Source organism: Osmia bicornis, chromosome 8 (genome assembly GCF_907164935.1).
Source record: "Osmia bicornis bicornis chromosome 8, iOsmBic2.1, whole genome shotgun sequence".
NCBI lineage: Eukaryota > Metazoa > Arthropoda > Insecta > Hymenoptera > Megachilidae > Osmia > Osmia bicornis.
The window spans coordinates 2,819,939-2,840,369 of record NC_060223.1 but is presented as its reverse complement, the minus strand read 5'-3'; the positions used below and the strand labels follow the sequence as shown (position 1 = coordinate 2,840,369).

Here is a 20,431-nt window from a genome sequence, read left to right as displayed (position 1 = left end):
TACTCAATTCGATCAGTATATATTTTTTTTTGTGTACTCCAAAGTAAAATGCAACCCAATAGTCTTATCGCTCATGACAATCTCATACAGGAGAATGCTAACAAGGAAAGAGAAAAGGAATGTAAAGCAGGTAGATTAGGCGTCCTTCTTTGCTTATCTCACTATGTCTGCCATCGCTGCAATTTTTCATTCAAGCAAAATAACCGCAATCGATAATTTTCGACATACGGATTTAAAAACCATCTTCCTCGAATTTTCAAGTTAGCTGCTGTAATTCCCTTGGAAAGATAATAATTTTCTTTGTTAATGCTAAAATGTTTTTATTTCCGCATCTGCTAACTTTCCCTACTTCCCTCTTTTTATAATTTTTTAAAAATATCTGAATATACTACATTTCGAACGATTCTTCACTGTTAGTAGCTCCTACTCAACTTTGAAACAAAAATATGCGATCTGTGTTGTTATTTTGCCGGTCTAATTTTTCAGGAAATCTACAATAATAAGACCAAAAATTGAGAGGCAATATTTACATACCAAGAGGACGGAAGTCGCATTCGGAATACAAACGGTGAAATGTCCAAGGGATAAACGATGTGTGTCACAAAATGTAAAATTTCCAGTATTTAGAAAACAAACTTTGTGAACATCTTCCAACTGTACACGATTTAAAAATTGATATCCTTCCTTTTTATAATGGATTGCTGAATGCTTTCATAAATTTTATGAAGATAACATTTGTTTTTGTAGTTTGATTTTTAATCTGAATGTTATTTTAATGAAAAAGAGTATGGGCTCTGATTAACTTATCCTAAAAAACATAATTTTTTTATGCTCATTTTTCTTTTTTTAATTATTTTCTTTTTATTCTTTTTTTATGGTGGAATAAAGACTCGTGCTCCCATGCTACATATTCATCTAACTGAACTTTGACGATTCTTTCATTAGAAAATTGTGAGATTGACCAGTTTTCCCTCAACTCAGGTTTCTTTGGTCCTTCATTGTTCTGGACTGGACTTGTTTTTTACACTTACTATACTGCAATTTAATCATTTTTCTCAAGCTCTAACATATGATTCTAAAATATCAATTTCTATTTAGAATGGCCTATGGCGTTATTTCCCTGAGCACTTCGTATGCAAAAATAAATTTAAAAAAAAACGAATAGTACTTTTTTGTTGAAGCTCCAATTTCGAGAACATCGAGTTTGAAATTTGATCAAGTGGAGGTATACTATCTTCTGCTTGAATGCTTTTTGTATGGACGTTAATAAAGTATCGACGAGTTTCTTTTTTATGTAAGCATCGAAATTGCATGGCACATTTTGATAAATAAATTGTAGGCATTTAATTGATTTAAAAACTATATATTTTTACACTTTTCCACACATGTTACAAAATTTGCACTGTATGTTATTCCGTTATTGTGGTTTGTGGCATAAAGCTAAAAATTATCGAAGTTTCGACAGGGCTTGAGGTTTAGTTGATAACACGTGTTCAATAAATTGAAGCTTTTCCCATTTTTTTATCCTGCCTATAAATCTTTATAAGCTAAATACGAATCCATAAACCTCTTTTCTCAGTTCCTGTAGTATAAAAAAAAAAATAATTCTATAAAACATTGAAATCCGAATTTTTTGGAATGTTGATTTTGAGAATCTAGAATTTTGCAATTCTGAAATCTAGGAAATCTAAAACCTTGAAATTTTGAAATTTTGTAAGCTTAAAATGTTAGAATAGAGAAGGTCCACATTTTTGAGAATGGACCATCCAAATTTTTAGGGTGGCCAGAACCATCCTCGTTCCTATCTACTTACGTCACTGCTTACGTTACTAAAAGTAACAGATTTCATTTGTCTTACGTAAAGCAACTCGTTTGTTTTCGTTGTCACGAGAAACATCACGTATCATTTTTTACCGCAAAAAGTGTGTATCCTTCGTAGCGATGAAAAGAAGCACATTTGTTTAAGTAAGTATGTATGTATTATTGTTAGAACACGTTGAAGAAGAGTGGAAACGTGTTTCATAGTTCCGCGTTTTTAATACAAGACGAATATAAAAGATATTAAAGACAACACTTTAATTAATTTACTTGTTTATTGCTTTAAATCGTACGTGATTTGTATGACAGGTACAAAATGTATTAAAAATAGTGCAGATATTCTATCTTATAAATACGCAGTTTATTCAACAGGTTTACATTGTGTACAGTTATACATAAAGGTTTACACAACAACTTAATAATATATTTGACGCAGTATAAAGTTTTGTTTTTCTGTACGTAATTCAGAAAAAAAAACGGTAATAGTTAAATTAGTATGTGTTTTAAACATTATCGTATGAAATACAACAAAGTAAAAATAATCCTTTTTATAATATTTATGTTTTTTAAATGAGCAAGTAACAAAGCTATTCTTTATAAAATACAAATAAAGTAGCAAAGAAAAAAAGAAAATTCAATAAATCTTTATGAATTCCCTTCTATTGTTTATTGAAGTTTTATTTTATTATTGTACAAATATTTTAAATTATTTTGCATGTTTTAAGTATCTCATATTATTCATTTATACATTGCACATGTATTGCTGTTGAGTTTTCATTTTTCTATTTATATGGCATGAAAATATATATCTGCATGAACTTCGCTGCTTATTAATTTCTGTTCAAAATATTGCATGAAATAATGCTAAAGATAAGGAAGCAACAAAACATTACAAACTAGATTTCTGATTTTGTGTATACTTATTATCCAATCCTTTGAATTTGAATGTGAGCAATTTATTTTAAACAATTACCTTCTTTATTATAATTGCAACATTTTGAAGAAATTTTACATTTTATAATTAAAAATCCGATTTTACTTTATTAAACAATCACTATGAAATTACTATTTTACGATTAACTATCATCGGTGCATTTTGTTGTAGAAATGAAGTATAAGTTATTTTACACTTTTTAGCGCATTTTGAAGTCGGTTGTATTTTTTGTTAAAAATTATTTTATTTCACACTTTCTAGTGGTACGAGCAGTATTTGTAAGATGCCGTAAGGTGGTTTACCGTTCTTATTGGTTAATTGCAATAACGATAGTTATTAACGATAACAAGTTCCATACATTTTTGCAACTGGGATCATCGCGGAAATATCTATTAGATGTGAAAGGTTTCATCGCGATCGTTATATGCCTTGCCGAGTAACACCAAAGAATAGATTTTTTGCTATAACAATAGTTATTAACAATAACAAATTTCACAAATTTTTGCAATTCCCCGATTAGGTGTGAAAGCTTTCATCGTAATCGATACATTCTTTGCAGTATAAACGCCGAAAGATATAAGTGAAGCATTACGTTTTTTGCGATAAAAGTCGTTAGGAATGAAAAAATAGAACATATTTTTTTTACGAGACCAAGTGAGAGAAATTACAAAATTCAAAAGGTTTCGTTCCGATTGGTCTATCCGTCTCAGAATAATCGGCGAACATACATTAAAAAAAAATCGTTCGGAATGAAAAAATTCAAAATATTTTTTTTACGGGACCAATGGGGAGTTATACTCTACAAGATGCAAAAAGTTTCGTTCCGATTGGTCCATCCGTCTCGAAGTAATCGGTGAACATACGCCGAACACACATGAATCAGTACGTTTTTTTGCAATAAAAATCGTCAGGAATGAAAAAATGCAAAATGTTATTTTAACGGAACCAGTTGGGAGGTATACTCTACAATCTACAAGATGCAAAAGGTTTCGTTCCGATTGGTCCATCCATCTCGGAGTAATCGGTGAATACACATAGATAAAAAAATATATATATACTGATCGAATTGAGTAACCTCCTCCTTTCTCGAAGTTGGTTAATAAGATTGAAACATTGCAAACTAAAAAAATGTGGTGATTTTGTTTTTTTCTGCAAGAGAATGAATTATATGCGTAAATCGGTCGCAAGAGTGCGCGTCCTTCTTTTTATTTATCTTGTTTCAAGTTAGTCCACGGAATGCCCGCGTGCAGTGTGTATTCTTTCTTAATTATGTATTTCATTATATAAATATAGTCTTATCAGTTTAAGTGTGTAGTGTTTAAGAAATTCTCACAATGTCAACAAATTACACGCATTCAAACTGAATATATTGGATGATAAGTACATAAAAAATTAATTTAAGCAAATTAATCGAAATCAAATTACCAAACATATTATAAGAGTCTTTTTTTCTTTTTCTTTCACAGTCTGAAATCCTTCGATAAACTCCAATTGGTTTTAAATAAATATACCTACGTTCCTCTTTTTTATCGGTGGTTCGTTATCACTGAAATTATTTTAAGCAATGTTCTTTTACGGTCGTTTCAGAAGAAAATTTCCACAAAGCTTCGTTCCGTCTCAAAGATAATACAGTTTCGAAAGGATATAGACAAAGAAGTCTTTAAATTCAGGAAATCAATTGAAATTCACCGTTGCTTTAATTCGATCCAAGCTATAGAGCACATAAAGCAGACTGGAAATAAAGGAAAAGTAAGATGCATCTCGCAAACTTCAACGTGGCATCCACTATTCGGCTTCTAGCCGAAGTTTAAGTGATGCATCATTGAAAGCATAAGTCAAAAGATGAACGGATTGAAATTTTTCACCTAACTGTGAAAACTTCGACGACAGTGTCAAATGGAATGCCAACGAGCGAACATTTTGTCGAATACTTAAGCTTCCTCAAAGTAAAGCGACAACCGGCAACCAGAGCGGACAGTGAGTGATTAAAGTTAAAATTGGACGATTTTGGTTTCCGTTGCGTCCAATCTTTCAGGACCGTTTAGTGAACCCTTTGACGCGAGTGATTTCACGACTTTACCCAGAAACAGCAATCCCGTCGACGCTTAATTGAAATTGCGCGCTGCTTTTTCGAATCAATTGATTGCTGTGAGGCTGTTGATTTGTCGTCAACGTCGAGATTAACGAGGCCCAATTGGCAAGCTCCAGTTTTCGTGAGACGATCCAGAAAACGTGGTAATTGTTCGAACGAACGGCGTGTGTGTTAGTGTTTCCTTGTGTCCGCGGGCGGAGACGAACAGATTGCCTTAACATGGGTTGCGAACTTAGCAAACTTGCGACCGCCAAGTCGCCGAATCAAACTGTCACAGATCCACGACTACCACTCACGGCGAGACAAAAATTTACGGTTATGGCTAGCTGGAAAGCTGTATCTAGGGCACTCGAACCAACTGGAGTCTACATGCTTATAAGGTCTGTATCGTTCATTTTTTTATATACACAGAATTAAGTAAAATACCATGCAGGATTTTTCAGCTGAATGTATAATTTTATCATTGTTAAAATTGCTGCTTCGTACCACATGATTCCAAGTACAGTAATGCTTCGAAATAAGCAAGTGGTCTCTGCTTCGAAATAAGCAACTCCCTATCCCCTATTCTTTGTTTGAAGTCGCCCGCAAAGTGAGAGGTACGAGAAATGAGTGAGAGGTCCATGAAAGCGCGAAGCCGATGTTTAGGGTAATAAATTTCACGCTCGACTGAGCAGTGACATCGGTTAGTAGAAGAAGGATGGAATATATGTATATAATGCTTTCTATCCTTGTTCAAAAAATAACATCGCTGCTCGGCCGGTCACTTTATGATTTGCCGCTACCTCGGATCTCTCACTCGTTTCTCGCGTTCTCTATCGTCCCGTTTCGAGAACAAAGTCAAGCCGAATAGCAACCTGCTTCGAAATAAGCAACTGTTCGGTCCCGAGCCACTTGCTTATTTCGAAGCATTACTGTATACAGGGTGTCCCAAAACTGGGGTAGGACCCGTGGAGGGATGATTGCTGAGGCCATTCTAAACAACTTTTTCCTTTTCTAAAATGTTGGTTAAGGCTTCGTTTTCGAGTTATTAACGAAAAGCACTGGCCAATCAGAGCACCCCTTCAGCGCGGGCCAAACCACAGCCGACTCTAGTACTAGCCGTGCTGACGTAAAAATGGCAACACCGCGGGAGTCCGGTCCGAATATATCAACATCTATACCCTACTCTATCTGCCTCCCGGACTCCCAGACTCCCAGCCAATCAACGTCGTCGGACTCTCGGCTACTCTCTGGACTTCACATAACCTCTTTGGTTTCGTTCCAATAATTTCGCTTGTTTCAAGGTTTTTATTCACTTATATACACGTTTATCAATTCTTAAATGTTTCAATTTGATCCAAAGATGGTTTCATTTTGCTTCATACCTAATTTTTCTTGAAACCACTGTAAATATTTCAAATATCATGCTTCACAACACCAAACTATTTCGAGAGTACACAAAATTTATATCACATTTGTAACAATTTTATACTACCACATCACTTCTACTTGCCATAGTTGCAACGTTTATGTATTGTTTATACATAATTAATACAAAATAGCGTATATTACTACAGCTTTTAATTAAAAAAGACGGTAATTACAATTCCGAGCACAGGACTCTGTTTTTGAAAATAGGACTCCCGATTGTCACGTGAGCGGTGTTGCCACGTTGTTCAGCATGGCTAGTACTAGAGTCGGTTGTGGTATTGGGTATGCTCTGCGTTCAAACCGTGGTCGTGATCAATTGCATCGGCACCACGTCGGTGTAATAGGATTCGTTGTTCATGAGCAATCAATAATTTGATACTATTATTCCTTTCTTTTTTTAATTCATTATTCGATACAACTTTTGCCCAACGAATCCTATTATACCGACGTGGTGCTGATACACTTGATCACGACCACGGCTTGAACGAAGAGCATGCCCAACACTCTTGTGGTTCGGCCCGCGCTAAGGGCGCGCTCTGATTGGCCAGTATTTTTCGTTAATAACTCGAAAATGAAGCCTTAACCAACATTTCGGCAACGGAAAAAGTTGTTTAGAATGACCTCAGCAATCATCCCTCCACGGGTCCTACCCCAGTTCTGGGACACCCTGTATACTTTAATATAATGTAATATTTTTTAATCCGTGAACAGCGGAGTTTGGATCGATCGAAACCCAAACTTACGAAACATATAGAATGATATTAACCTAAAGTTAAATGTATAATTTCTAAAAAGTTTCATACATATATTGGAAGAATAATTTTTAAAGGAACAATGTTAGATTTAGAAAATTAAAATAGTATGAAATGCATGATTGAATTAAAATTGGGGCTCTCTCCATGATCCGCCGTTCAAGGGTTAATAAAAGAATAAATTTAGAGCTATAGCTCTAAAACTGTAGAAGATAAAACTAAATCCCATTTGGTAGAATTAAATGACGTTGGATTAAACATCGCGTGATATACAGTGTCAGTTTTGAAAATGAAGGCATCCCTTTGAAATAATTTTTCATTTCTTTCAATGTTAAATTTTCAGGCCATCGCTAAATTATTTGGGAATACTTAATTTTCCTACAATTTTCCGGCATTCTTAAAATTGTTAAATAAAGATTCTTGCTTTAGGAAAATTTTAAAATGGACCCCGACTGCTTTGAGTCAAACGTTGGAATGTCAGAATAATAAAGTAATTAATAGAATAATAAAATTAGTTAGTGTATGTAATAGAAAAATTAAAAAAAGAAAATAGTTTCGTGCTGAAAAAACGTTTTCAGTGAAGAAGTTATTCCTAGTACCGTATGTATTACAATAAAAGGTACAAAAGAATATCATATGAGGTTGCTTGTTTTTGTCCTCTTAGGCTTTTAATTATATATACAGGGTGGTCCACGCAACGTGTGCACCTTTATAACTTCCAAAATACGCGTTGCACGAAAAAATGTTATATACAAAAGTTACATGGTGTAAAAACGTACACTATGCAGTGTGTTAATTTTTTTTACAGGTGGAGGCGTTTTGGAGATTTGAAAGATAACTTTGTTTTTTTAAATAGAATACTATATTTTTTATACAAAAATGTGGTGGAGTATCGAATTCTGAATAAAAAAGTATTGACCTTTATTAGCTCTAAACCTAATAGGTAACGAGTAATTTCACTTTATAACAAGAAAATTTTCTTCAGGTAATATCAAGTTGGAGATTCAACCTTATCACAGATTTCCGCAGGACAATGATGTTTACGTGACAGTGTGGCTTATCGCAACTAACGTAATTGTTCAAAGTGATATCCATTGGCATTAAGGATATTACACGTGAAGAAAATTTTCAAGTAATAAAGTGAAATTACTCGTTACCTATTAGGTTTAGGGCTAATAATTCTACCACATTTTTGGATAAAAAATATAGTAATCTATTTAAAAAAACAAACTTGCCCTTCAAGTCTCCGAAACGCCTCCATCTGTAAAAAAAATTAACACACTGCATAGTATACCCTTTTAAACCATGTAACTTTTGTATATAACATTTTTTCGTGCAACGCATATTTTGGAAGTTATAAAGGTGCACACGTTGTGTGGACCACCCTGTATATTCATACACAAGATTGACGCAGTTAGGTATTTTATTTTTCGTTTTAGTTCAATAATTTCTTATTTTAAAAATGTGAATACAGCGTGTGAAATAACTTCATTTCTTAATAATTTAGGAAGCATTCAAATGCTTTCGTGAGCAACTGTAGATATTATCTTAATGAAACAGTCTTCGGATTACGTAGACTTCTTGAAAAAGGTACTCGACAAAAAATGAGATCTTTTACCGTACACACAATACCAAAGAAAATCAGTAATTCAAGAGTCGTTCTTATCTACCCTTTTACCCAATTACGATATCCGTGTCGGTACACAATATCGTAAAACACCGATAAAGGTAGTATTCGTGAAGAAATTAAGCTCTCCTCAACGATCTACGCCACTACGCAAACGACTACGAGGTAATATCAATGGAATCGTTATTGTTAATTCCTTCAGCTTCCTGATATCCGTGGAAATTGATTATACCTACTCAACAAACGAAAATTAACAGTAAGGTGAATCGTGCTTTTAATCTGATTGAACAGTTATCTTCTAGAATCATGAATTAAAACATGTTAATTATGAAGATTACAATCACAAAGTTTTAAACTTTTCTTCCGTTTGTATATGATCACATAAATTGCTTTCTATAAAATGGGCAACAATTAAATACAATGTTGCCTTTCCCTCAGGGGTGTAACCATTGTCTGATAGGAAGGTCACAAAATATTTTTTCATAACTTATTAGAATCCTGGTAATATTAAATTTATTTTTCTTCATTTTTGTTTATTCCTAATAAAATTTTTTGAAACTTTCAAGAATATTAATCAAGTTTCTACTTTATTAATAGGGGTCTCCATAAACCTTTTTAACTACCTTCCTAGTTACGCTACTGTTCTCCGGTATTGTGTAAAATATTTTATATTTTTTTTGCGCCTGTTTTTGTTATTCATGTAATTTTTTATTTATTTTTTTGTGTATATCACTTCAATCTTTTCTCAAAAATCCCCTCTAATAATCATTTTATAATTAATTGCCAGAGTTTTGGTAGAATTTTAATTTGTGTTTGATTGCTGCTCGTATTGTATAACTTTAACTTATCTAAGTACTTTCCCATATAAAATCTTATTTGGTTGGATTAAACTTTTCGTTTCCAGATACTCTATCTTTTCAATCTGTAGATATGATCCTCGAAGGCCAATTAGTTCAACATCAGGAAGTTGCTACAGCGAGAGCTGAACTTAATGATTTCCTTTCCGATTGTAAAAGTACCTAGGTTAGAATGGATTATTTTATTTTATTCATACCACAGGGTTTTATATATTTTGCTTCAAGTTTTAAAGTATCCTAATTTTGTAATTACTGATTAATACTAAAACCTGAATCTTATAGATCCATATCAATTTTAATATAATCTTATAAAAAATATATGTATATAGTCTGACAAAAAGCAGTGAGACTATGTTTAAAAATTTTTCTATGCTATATTTCTAAAAATCAAGGTGATCTCCTTCGAATCAGTTGTTTCCTTGAAAATTAATTTGTCAATGGAGACGGTTTTCTTATTCCTTGAAACAATACTAAAAGTTTTCATTCTTTAGAGTTTAGAGCAGGGACGCTTAAACAAGTTTCCCGCACCAGCGCCCTAGTGTTGTCCGACTTGTTACGTGCATTGTTGTCTCTACTACTTACTGCGATTTATCGATTGGCGATCGGTAGTGGACGAGCGTGTAACGCTGAAGTAGCCGCCCAAACAATCTCGCTCGAAACGAAGACGTAAATACTGTCCGCCCGCGATGAGATGGCACTTAGATGGTATGCGGGTAGGACTGAGAGAATTGCGTTGAATCCACCCCTTTCTAATACAATTACGGAAAATATGACTCATGCATTTTCGTCATTTGTTCAAACGGTCACATCCCGCGTACTATCTTGTCCCATGTAGTAAGTATCCCACAATCTGATTGATTGTGCTCCATCTCAGCTCAAACGTAATTCTGTTCGTCACATATTATTGGTCGAGGGAGTCACATCTAGTAGTTAGGCTCACATAAAACTCGTGTTACATTCTCGTTTTTATGTTGGGGGATTAACACTAGAACTAGCAAACCAGTCAAAATGACTGGTTGTAATTTTCTTATTTTAAGTTATAAATTTGTTCGATATATTTTTGTTAAAATGTATGGTGGCTATTGCCGAGATAAAGAATGGATGTATATATTTAACCAGGGTTGAGAAGTAACTCGTTATTTTTAACGAAGTTACAGTTACAGTTACTTATTTTCGGTAACTCTAACTTAACTTCGTTCTTTTTTTCCGTCTGTAACTGTAACTTAACTTTAGTTACATATTTTTGGTAACTAGTAACTATTTGAATAGTTAGTTTAAAAGTTACTTTATATATATTTCGATCTTCATAATAAAACGAAAAGATTTAGTAGAAGATTTATTAGGAATCCGTTCTGCTGAGAGTTCCTCAGTTCTTGAACAAAATCTCGACGACCACGATGACTTTTTTGCTTTTAACAAGCAAACCAAAGAAATTGAGTCTGTACAAGAAGAATTGTATCGGTTCTTAAAATCGAGTAACGGCAATATCAGTATGTTAAACGATTACAGTGCAATCAAGGAACATTTTATAAAATATAACACGGCACTTCCGAGTAGTGCATCTGTTGAACGGATGTTTAGCGTCGGTGGTTCCATCATAGCGCCACAAAGAGGACACCGCCTTGATGACATAATTGAATACCAAATACTGTTAAAATGCAATAAATCATTTTATTAAAATTTTGAGTAAAATATTGGGTATTATTGAGTATTATGCGTAACTTTATAGAATTATAATTGTAGCAAGAAAATAAATTTATCACTAGCCCGGGGTCCTTTGACATATTTTTATTTTTTATTTTTATTCCAAAAAAGTAACTGTCAAGTAACTCGTTACTTTTCTTCAATAACTGTAACTGTAACGAGTTAATTTTTAGAATTGGTAACTTGTAACTGTAACTAGTTACACTTTTAGCAAAAAAAACTGTAACTGTAACTAGATACTTTTATAAAGTAACTTTCCCAACCCTATATTTAACCATGTTTCACTCTTTATCAATTTAATTTTCTACCTTATTTTCAACTTAAAAATAAGCATGCTTTAAACGTCGGTAGTTCTAATGTTAAAAGAAATTAGCGGGAGTGGGATCTAACTAGGAATGATACCAAACCAGGAAATTAAAAAATTTATGAAACATTGTAAATCCGTAGGGGATGTCCTCATGATTAAAATGCAACGGGCGTAAAGCGCCTGGTCGGTGTAGTTGCTAACCTACTCAGGTTAGTTTTTTCGACCCAAGAATAAAATTACTTACGGGGTAGCATCACTCTGAGCGCTAAAAAATTAAGGTCTATTTTAATGAATTATTGTGAGCAAACGGTACAAGATATCGATATATGTTTTTTTTTACGTTATAATACATGTTTCGGTGTATGTATATAAAAAAAATTTTCAATGGCTACTTAAAAACAAAATGGCGGTTGCATAATGTTCGAATAAAATCAATATTTTTTCAAAGGATCTTCACGACTGGACAATTTTCTGCGATCCTTCAGTATCTGGGCAAACAATTCTAAAAATTTATGAAAGTAGATAAGGTTCACCAGCAAAATACGTAGGACTTTTTTGATTGGTTTCCAAGTTTCCATTTTATACGCATTTTTCGGCTAATTCTTTTACGAAAATAAAAAATTGTTCCTTCAATATCACGCCATTTTACGAAAAATTGATATTTCTGAAAAATTCTACGTACTTTGCTGGCGAATCTTATCTACTTTCATAAACTTTTAGAATTTTTTGTCCAGATACTGATGGATCGCAAAAAATTGTCCAGCCGTGAAGATCCTTTGAAAAAATATTGGTTCTATTCGAGCACTATGGAGCCGCCATTTTGTTTTTAAGTAGCCATTGAAAATTTTTTTTATATACACCGAAACATGTATTATAACGTAAAAAAAACAAATATCGATATCTTGTACCGTTTGCTTACAATAATTCATTAAAATAGACCTTAATTTTTTAGCGCTCAGAGTGATGTTATCCCTTACGCCGACGAACAGTTGTGTTAGGTCTTCCGTATCCCATTCAATGATTGGCGAAACCATGAAAAGGCAGTTTATCTTTGTCTGACGCCATTGGTGGTGGTGGCCGCTGGGCAGTGGATTTATTTTATTTATTTCTGATCGACCATATAAGCAAAAGCTTGAGAACGATAGAGCGGATTTCTAATCCCGCAAGGCTCGAAATACACAATAACTTGATTAAAACGCAATTTTCGTTTGCTAACCGTTTTCAGTCTAAAAAGATGACAATTTCGGCCATTTTACGTTTTTTCTTTTTCTTCGAAGCCGTTAGAGATATTGAAAAACTTCATTAGCAAATGTTGTTCGTCTTAATATATAGTATCTTTTGATGCTGAATCAGGAGATTATTTGAACAATTGCAAAACTTATATACCAAAATAGTTAAAAACAATTTCTTGTTTCAACATCGAGAAATACATTATATATTAACTTCTGCTTACGAAGTTTTTCAATATCTTTAACGGTTTCAGAGAAAAAGAAAAAACCGTGGTAAATATGCATAAAAGGTCACACATCACCGATCCAAACGCAACCCAGATATGTTGCATTGGGGAATGCTCTGAGCAACTCTCCGTAAGCATCAAGTAGCCGTCGATATTGGTTTAGGAAGTACAACAAATCAAAGTTTGACAATAAAGTTTGCATACGTCGTAATAATGTGTGATTTTTTGACAAATAAGAAAAGACTACGACTTTCATGAGCGAGCGGGAGAGGGATAGAACCCCTCCCTTTGCATCCCCCGCATATGTGTGTGTGTGTTATTACTATCTTCAACCAGACTCAGAAATTCGTGTTGAAAGTTTTTAACGAACTGCGAAGAATCGGTGAACTCGATTGTTGACAAAATATCCATATAGCTACGTTTTAAATAATGTAAATGAAAACATTGTTGCTTAGAGGTTGTAACGACACTGCACCAACGTAAAGGGAGAGCGGTTCCCTCAGAAAGCAACTCGTATATTTCGTTAGGGATATAGGTTCGCGTGATGTGCGGTTAAGGAGTGAAATTGAAACGTTAATACTCTTTATAATTAGTTTATTCAAGATTGAAAAGATTTGACTTTAACTAATTAGCAAAATGTTAATTAAATACTCTTTTACAATGGTTCCGCCCTAAGGAGAAATATAAAAGAGAAATGTATGATTAGTATTACAATGAGTTCGGGCTAGATGAAAAATACAAAAGAAAATATATTATTAGTCTACAATGAATCCGCCCTAGATGGAAATATAATGAAAATTAATGATTAATAGTAACGCGGCTTATTTCTAAGGATACAGCTAACACTCTGATTAATAAACCAATTATTCGAAGTATCGGAAATAATCAGAGTCAGTAATTTGTACTGTTCCTTCGGACACAATCAAACCTCTCTACAGGCCGCAAATCGGTTTCTAGCAATGCCAGAGCTATGTCTAGACAGGCCGCATTCAAGGAGCTCTGCCCCTCGCTAGCTCTTTACACTTGATAGCGAACTCTTTTCTGACATGTAGTTAACACGTCGCGAACCATGAGTAGAGTGTCTGTAGGTCCGTCGAAAGCCTGCACTCGTTACTGAAAGGAAAGAATTAAATTTGCCTGGGTTACTCTGCAGCTTTATCTTTACCTAAGTAAGTCAGCGCTGAGCAACCTTAGCTTTTCTCTATCGCAAGAGACTGACTGAGCCCCGTGTAGAACGCCTCTATTTATACCAAAATTTCTGCTGACAAAGCGCTTTTTTTCTATATTGAGTTCTCCTGTAGGAAATTTCTGAACTTTGGACTCCTAGTATCTACGTGCCTCGCAAGTATCCCTACTCCCTATTCTAGCGCGATTATCCCTACTTCGTGATCATCCACGCGAGCGCACACGCAGTCCAGTGTCGATCAATTATCGATATATCATGGTTACCGACTATCGCTTTTACCGACTTATCGGTTAAACATAATTATCGACTAAAATTATACTAAATACTATATTTTATTACAAAAAATAATTATTACAAAGATTTTAATTACAAAAAAAATGAAAAAAATATGTAAAAGAAAAGATGAACTATTTTTGGTAGATATCACATTATATCGTTTTATTTGCAGTACAAGTCGATAACATTTTATTTTGATGTGTATTGTCCTATGCTCCTGTGAAAAAAATATATATATAAAAACAAACCATTGTATCTTTGTTCCTCAATTATTTTCCAATCACTAAACCAATGTATTTAAAAATTAATATAAGTATACTTTAAATATCGGATTAGAACATAGGCTATTTGTTACTCTATAAAAAACGTTTTTAAATATATATATTTTGTTTACTTGTTATAGCAATAATATCTTTTAGTATAGTAACATTTCTGCATAAATCCCATTTTTCATTTTGCTGTCACTGAGTATTAAAATGAATGGATTCTTTCTTAAATATTCATAAATATTCTAGATCTGATATACCAGAGCAACGCTGCATAATTCTGCTAGTTGCAATATAAAGTTTTGTTGGGTGACAAGCGCCTTTGCATAAAGTACTTAAATACGACATAAACGGATTTACATCCATTAGCGTGACTTTGCAAATGGCGAAGTCGGTCTTCAATGTGACACAATTGTTCCTGCAGAATATCCATAGCATTTCGAAGAACGTCGCGCTATGTGAGGAACAAAGCATTTTATCGTTTATAAATGTGCGAAAAAACGCAGTATAGCGCAAAATGGCGAAAATACAAAAAATGGTGTATTCGATTTTTGTTTGATAGAAACTAAGTAGGTACTTAGATATAAAGACGCATTATCTTGGTTTTTGCTACAGTTGGTTTCATATTTAACCCTTTCGCGCCGAGTGCCGCATATATGCGGCAGTCACTCGACGACCTGTGGGTACGGGCGCCGCATATACGCGGCATCCACGCCACGGCTTCTGCACCACGGCATATATGCACCGTGCATATTTTCGGCGCGAGTTTCCGTTCAGTGACGGTACTTCGGCGGACGGGGGTGCCGTAGTGAAAGGGTTAAAAATGTGTGACGGTTTGGTCCGCCGGGGATGCCCGACTCATTGTCAGTCGGTTGTCCTGAGGTCCCGCAAATGAGTAAGGCGGTTTTGTCGGTGTATAACGCTGGTTTACTGCACAATCTTAAATCTACGGACGAACACGCGTTTCTTATGACGACGCGTTGCAACGGTACGGTTCGGCGCGGTCGCGGTACGGTTGAGGTACGGTGGAGGTAGGCGGATGTCCAGGTGGGAAACGGATGTCGTTTCTGGGGTTGGACGACCGTAAGTAACGCCTCGTCCTTCCCCGACAATCGGAAGACCGTTGGTCAGGTGGACGCTCGAATGACGTGTACGTCCGGTCCAACGCGGCGGTTGGGAAGTCGCTCAGGAGGTTCCAGGCACTAGCCAGCGGAAACAGCGGTGTTATCGGTGAGCGACCGTAAAGGTAGATACACACATGCAACAGAATACAGTAACGTAACTGCGTCGTGTATCAAGTGTAGACGCCACACCGCAACAACGTAACTGTGTAACATCGCAACGTCCCATCAATTGTCGGTTTTTCGCCGTCACATCAAAGAAATGTTACGCATTCACGATACACCCCATCCATGCAAGTTTGGACGTGCATGCGAACCTGCGAACTGATGGGACGGTATAATGCTACGCGCTGATGATACACCACGAGATTCCGTGTACCTGCGCAACGTAACATCGTCGCGCAACGACAAATGTTGCGCAGTGTGTTGCGCGTTATTGTGTTCTGTCGCATGTCTGTACCTACTTTAAATACCGTCTCGTCACATCGAACACTACCGGAGGAATCTAGGGAGCCCAAAAATAAGTAAAAGAACAGTCTCGGTATGGAGAGCTGATCTGGCCTTTCTCTGCACGCGCACGGTATATACAGGGTATTCGACAACAGGTGGGAAATTTTTTAAGGGGTAATTCTAGGGATCAAAATAAGATGAAAATCAAGAACGACGAAATAGCGTTTGCGGTTTTGTTTCCCAATAATTAATGTTTAAAAATTCGAGTAAAAAGCGCCTAAAACCAGGGGTGGGTACAGCCATAACCAAGAATCATTGAATAGTAGAAACTTACCTCGTGCTATTTTGTTTCTTGGTACTACAGCATTCGGCTTTCTCTTCTTGGTTATGACTGTACCCATCCCTGCTGATCTGACGTTCAATCGTCGGTGTTGGGCAGACTGCAGGTTTTAGGCGCTTTTTACTCGAATTTTTAAACGTTAATTACTGAAAAACAAAGCCGCAAACGCTATTTCATCATTCTTGATTTTCGTCTTATTTTGATTCCTAGAATCACCCCTTAAAAAATCTCCCACCTGTTGTCGAACACCCTACGTATCGTCGCGGCGGGTCTTCGCCTTGCGGGATACACGGTCCCCGCGGTCGCCAGCTGGCGATGGTGTTATCACCGGTAGCGCGTGCCGACAGTATCACGGTTGCGGGCTCACAGGGACCTTTCTATCTCCTTACAAATGGAACACAAATAAGTCAGGTAATTATCGAAAATTGAGTCCTCAGCACCGCTTTCAATAACTTTGAAATATGTTGTTAAGGTCAACCTTCTAAACAACTTTTCCCTATATGTGTTACCAGCACACTTCTGTAGTTTTTGAGATAGGTATACGTAAAAATACTTTCAATGTTAGATGTCATATTTTAAAGGTTTAAAATAAGTTCACTTTGAGTTAAGTGAATATTTATGTCTTGTTTAGGTTACATTTGGCTTTGTTTGCTTATTCTCTTAGCATTCAGCACCATTATTTGGGTAAATATTCGTTTTGGGGAAGTTTAAAACTCAACATCTTCCTGTTTGAGTAAACGGCCACCTGGTGACAGCTGAAATATTTATTTTACCTTACGCCAAGCATAAAACCTTGTACAAACGGTAATTTAGGTGTTATAGCTAACGTGGGATGTAACATTAAATAATAAAAAATTGATAGTTCAATATAGAGGAAAGGGTACGAATATAGAATACCCATGTTATTTTTAGATGTAGAATCTTAAAATAATCATAAATAGAAACATCAAACATAGAAAGGTTGGGAATTTTATACGGAATGAGCTGTATAAATATAAATATTATAGACCTTACAACACTTCTGTTGTTTTTTTCACTTTTTCTAATTGATGGCAAATTCGGATAGTAATATGAGACAATGTTACTTTTGAAAAACACAAAGTTATAAAACTAAGATAGAAAATTAATAATGACAAATTAAACATAACAGAACGCGAAATATAACAAAATAACAACAAATAAACAAAGCATTCATTTTATTTTGCCCATAAGTAGCATTAAATCCACAATTCACCTTTACAATCTTCAGCAGCAAATATTTTATTGCAAATTGCGCACATCTTTATGTTTATATGTTCATTTCATTATTTAGTAATAAATTAAAAAATGTGGTAGTAATATGAAACTATCTCGTATTGCTATCAATCAAGTATCTCATATTTCTACTAATTTGTTATTTCACTATCTATTATTATTTATCATAATCAAAATATCCTCTTATATACTAATACTATGATTACTATAGTATAACTTACCCATTTTGCTTTCTTAAAATTCACAAAATAAGAAGAAGTAAATTTCACTTTAAGAAGAACACGTTGAAACTTTCTATTACGACCAAAAGCTAAAATATTTATTAAACAAAACAATGGTACCTATCAAGAATGGTTGTTATGGGAGAAAATTTTACTCGTCATAATATTTGATATACGTTATCATTGTTAAAAGGGTCAATAATGCGTACTGCTTAAAACCTTGATATCTCATATTTCTAGCCTATCTCAAATTCGTACCTTCTCCTCTAACATTTATTTATGTACATTGAAATTATTCCAGTTTTCTGCGTTAATAACTTGTAGTACGGTTTCGTTTGTACGTCTATTTTCAATCACATGAGATCCTGTTAAATTTCTTCATTTCATTATTTTGCATTATCAACGATTTCAATTTTCACCAAAAATTTAACGTTACTTTTAAAGATAAAAATGATTTCTTAGTTCGGGCATGTCTAGAGCACGGAATCGTATTAGAAGTAATTTCTTGCTCAATTACGAGCAACGAAAATGCCGTATATTTTCTAGGGTGCGACATATTGCGCTAGCCCGCATCACGCGCCATTACGCGATTAAATGAACGTTTAGGCTCTTCAAGGACACCATCAACGTCATATGCAGGTTCGAAAGGGAGGACATTTACCAATCCTTGTACCTCACCTTACTCGTTTCCTGTCATTGCAATATCCCTTTCCATTTTCGCTTAAGGGAATACTTTATAATTATACTGCAGCTTTTTATGCAATTAAAAGTATCAAAATTTGCAAGAAATATGTCGAGAATGTGTTAAAATTATGTAAGATGAAGAGTACAGTACGGTGTCATTGAATAATGAACACTTGCAAAAGTTTAAGAAATCACTATCGAAAACTTCTGAGCCCTTCTAAAATCTTAAGTATATGAAAGAGAAAATCCTACTAGAAGAATCCTTATTAGAAATATTAAGGAAGGTGTGGTATAGTGATCCTAAAATCAGAAACCATATTCAGTGCTGTATACGAAACAGGGGATGTAGAATAAGAAAAGTATTGAAGGGGTGGACGTGAGTGTGGTGAATAAGAATAAAATAATTTTTAACAAAAAAAAATCCGACTTCGAAATGCACTAAAAAGTGTAAAATAATTTCTATTTCATTTATACCAGTATTCCACAGCTATTAATAAAATCTACTTAATCGTTAAATAGGATACTAAATACATTTCAACCTTTTCGGAGGAGGCGCAAAATAAAAAATTTTTCTTCTACTCGGAAGATCCTAGTTCAGGGATTGGCAACCGATGACACACCGGTTACCGAATGACCCATTTGGTAATTTGAAGTTAACAGTGCGAATTAACTAACAATAAGTACATGTACATTAAAAGTGCTGTCAACTTCTAATACAATCGTTACAATTATAAATGTTTTCAGCCGTACCTATAACGTTCCGTTTCTTACGACATATTATTTATCAAGTATGCCATACCGCAATCAAATCGTTATTGGCAGGAGCGTATATTCGGGTATTTTTAATTTTGCGCCTCCTCCAAAAAGGTTGAAATATATTTAGTATCCTATTTAACGATTAAGTAGATTTTATTAATAGCTGTGGAATACTGGTAAAAATGAAATAGAAATTATTTTACACTTTTTAGTGCATTCCGAAGTCGGATTTTCGTTTGTTAAAAATTATTTTATTTTGCAATAAAAACCGTTCGGAATGAAAAAATGCAAAATGTTTTTTTAACGGGACCAATCGGAAGATATACTTTACAAGATGCAAAAGGTTTCGTTCCGATTGGTCCATCCACCTCGGAGTAATCGACGAACAAAGCCAGAGAAAAAAGAAGAAAAAAAATATACCGATCGAATTGAGTATCCTCCTCCTTTTCGAAGTCGGATAAAAACTGTTACTTGCGACACAGGATATTTTATTTATAATTGCAGTTGTCTTTTGAACCGAATTGCACGGACGAACGCTGAAGACATACTGTACTTTGCTTTTATATTTTGTAACTGGTGTAAGAAAGAGTCCTTAAACCTAGAAAGTTCCCTTTCCACGGCCAGACGAGAAAGTTGAGTTTTATCATTCCAAATAATTACATCCAGCCTTCCAAGCTTAGGGGCTCGCAGACCATATGCCCCAAAACACCAGCCTCGACTCGGCAAAAAAGGGACTCACCCAACCTAGCCGATGCACGCCACAGTATCTAAAAAATAACATATTTGTTTATGTAAAATACGAACAACATACAGTGGGCCGCAATAGTATTCGGACACCGTTTAAAACAGAATACCTTATTTAAAATTGGACCAAATGACTTGAGGTTTTTTTTAGAAGCTGTTTTGTTGTTTTAAAAAAT

The 20,431-nt window shown here is 34.7% G+C and overlaps 1 protein-coding gene across 2 annotated transcripts in view; it reads left to right on the top strand.

Moving 5' to 3' along the window:
- The window catches only part of LOC114880391 (cytoglobin-1-like), a 117,460-nt gene that overhangs the window by 12,203 nt on the left and 84,826 nt on the right, over window positions 1-20,431 (top strand). For both annotated transcript variants that reach the window (XM_029196347.2, XM_046286651.1), the window contains exon 2: window positions 4,340-5,224. In XM_029196347.2, the coding sequence (XP_029052180.1) occupies window positions 5,064-5,224 (161 nt within the window). In that variant the 5' untranslated portion in view covers window positions 4,340-5,063. The remainder of the gene's footprint in view (window positions 1-4,339; window positions 5,225-20,431) is intronic.